This window comes from Rhinoderma darwinii, chromosome 13 (assembly GCF_050947455.1).
Source record: "Rhinoderma darwinii isolate aRhiDar2 chromosome 13, aRhiDar2.hap1, whole genome shotgun sequence".
Taxonomy (NCBI): domain Eukaryota; kingdom Metazoa; phylum Chordata; class Amphibia; order Anura; family Rhinodermatidae; genus Rhinoderma; species Rhinoderma darwinii.
The window spans coordinates 1,782,240-1,784,412 of record NC_134699.1 but is presented as its reverse complement, the minus strand read 5'-3'; the positions used below and the strand labels follow the sequence as shown (position 1 = coordinate 1,784,412).

Below are 2,173 nucleotides of genomic sequence, written 5' to 3'. Positions count from 1 at the left end.
AGCGTCACCCCATGCTGGGAGTAGTAGCGTCACCCCATGCTGAGAGTAGTAGCGTCACCCCATACTTGGAGTAGTAGTGTCACCCCATGTTGAGAGTAGTAGTGTCACCCCATACTGGGAGTAGTAGCGTCACCCCATGCTGAGAGTAGTAGTGTCACCCCATACTTGGAGTAGTAGTGTCACCCCATGTTGAGAGTAGTAGTGTCACCCCATGCTGGGAGTGGTAGTGACTCAGCCGGCTCTCTTCACATATCGTTACTTTGTTTCCTCCTCAGAACTGTCACTTCAATAAAGTTTCAGTATAAACAGCGATGACGTCACGCGTTGCCATGACAGCAGGTCGCTACAATCTCCGGGACTTCAGTGAGGCTATAAAGGCGGCTCCCGGCGGCCGCTGCCTCAGATCAGAACCAACAGCGAGCGAGCAGAGTCCGGGGAGAAGACAGATCCCCGCCGCCTCATGCACCGCCTGCTGCCGCCCTGGGATCTGCCAGGATGTGCGGCCATTAGACCCATGGAAGCTGCCAACTTCTACTACGACGAGAGCCTGGGGGCCAAAGCGCAGCGCCGGGGGCCCCTGCCGGAACACGAGCGAGCCATAGACTTCAGCCCGTACCTGGAAGCGGAGTGCGGGGAGCTGCTGTGCGAGCTGGGGGCCTCCCACTACCGGTACCCGGGAGAGCCCAAAGCGGAGCCGGTGCTACACCCACTGGACACGTACCGAGACTCCCCCGGGAAGGACGAGCCGCCGGCCATGCGCTCCTTCTTATCCTTCCACGCTGTACCGTCCGGGAGCAGCGGCAACCTCAGCAGCGGCTCGTCCTGCAGCCCCCCGGGCACCCCCAGCCCCGCACCCCGGGGACAAGCTTCAGCGTCCGGATCCAAACACAAGAAGTCGCTGGACAAACACAGTGACGAGTACAAGCAGCGCCGAGAGCGCAACAACATCGCCGTGCGCAAGAGCCGGGACAAGGCGAAGATCCGCAACATGGAGACGCAGCACAAGGTCCTGGAGCTGACGGCGGAGAACGAGCGGCTACAGAAGCGGGTGGAGCAGCTGTCCCGGGAGCTCGGCACCCTGCGCAACCTCTTCAAGCAGCTGCCGCCCGAGGCCACGGGGAGGTGCTAGAGAGACAATCACAGGGGCCCCGGGGGCCACTCAGGAGCCAGCGAAGGGTACAGAGGAGACTGCTGACCCCTAGACCCTCCCATGAACTTCCCTGGTGGAATATATCAGCTGCCGGACACTGGTGACTATGGACACTGAGGAGCTGGCTACGTTGTCGGGAGGGTCGTGGGAGCGCGGTTGTCGGGGGCGCTCAGCACTTATCCCCTGGAGGGCGCTTGTTTACAGCACTCTGCACCTTCTCTACAGTGAACACTTATTATATTATTATTATTATTATCGGTTTTGTGGCCGCGGTGATGCAATAGTTAAACCCTGACGGGCGGATGACGCAACCTGCTGTAACCGGAGAGTTTTCTACAGATTTCATATCAGACTTTATAGATTTGGGAATTTCTATTTTGAGCATTAAATGTTGGAATAAAAGGTTTTCTTATATCTGAGCCGCAACCGCTTCTTTCTGTTCTGTGCCCCCCGATAATCAGTCTACGGGGGTGAACCCCATTATGTCATCCTTTAGCCTGAATGATTGTATCAGGAAAAAGTTCTGTCACCTTCTAGTAGACTTTGTGTTTCTATTCTTAGCAAGCAGAGGTCTTGAAAATGGTTGTTGCCAAAAACGAGTAGTAGATTCAAAAAGAGATGAATCTACACCTGCAGCAAGGGCACCTGACAGCTGCAGCTCTTGTTACATTGTATCAGTTTTCCCTTTTAATGAGTCCATGCACTTGTGTCAGTTTCACATGATCAGAAAGTTGGTTGTTGTTTTTTTATTGTAAACAATACATGTTCCCATTCACTGATAGCAAGCAGAGATCTTGAAACCGGTGAAGAATTTAAATATTTGATCGTTGTAGAATTTACAGAGAACGGCTGACTGCGCCTGCATAGACTACAATGGTGTCGCCTCAGGCATAGGACCCCGGTCTTTGGTAGACGGACCCTCTCAGAGGGAGGTTTAAAATGTAAAAACAGCCGAGTAGTTTTGTCCGTGTCACGCTTCTCTTTCGGGAGATCTAGGACTTTAGACGTGATGAGCATCTGATT

General features: G+C 53.9%; 1 protein-coding gene across 1 annotated transcript; it reads left to right on the top strand.

Moving 5' to 3' along the window:
- The first annotated feature begins 386 nt into the window (after positions 1 to 386).
- On the top strand, positions 387 to 1,569 carry CEBPB (CCAAT enhancer binding protein beta). Its single transcript, XM_075846932.1, has one exon. The coding sequence runs from the start codon at positions 461 to 463 to the stop codon at positions 1,127 to 1,129; it is 669 nt and encodes a 222-aa protein (XP_075703047.1). The 5' UTR covers positions 387 to 460; the 3' UTR covers positions 1,130 to 1,569.
- The last annotated feature ends 604 nt before the right edge of the window (positions 1,570 to 2,173 follow it).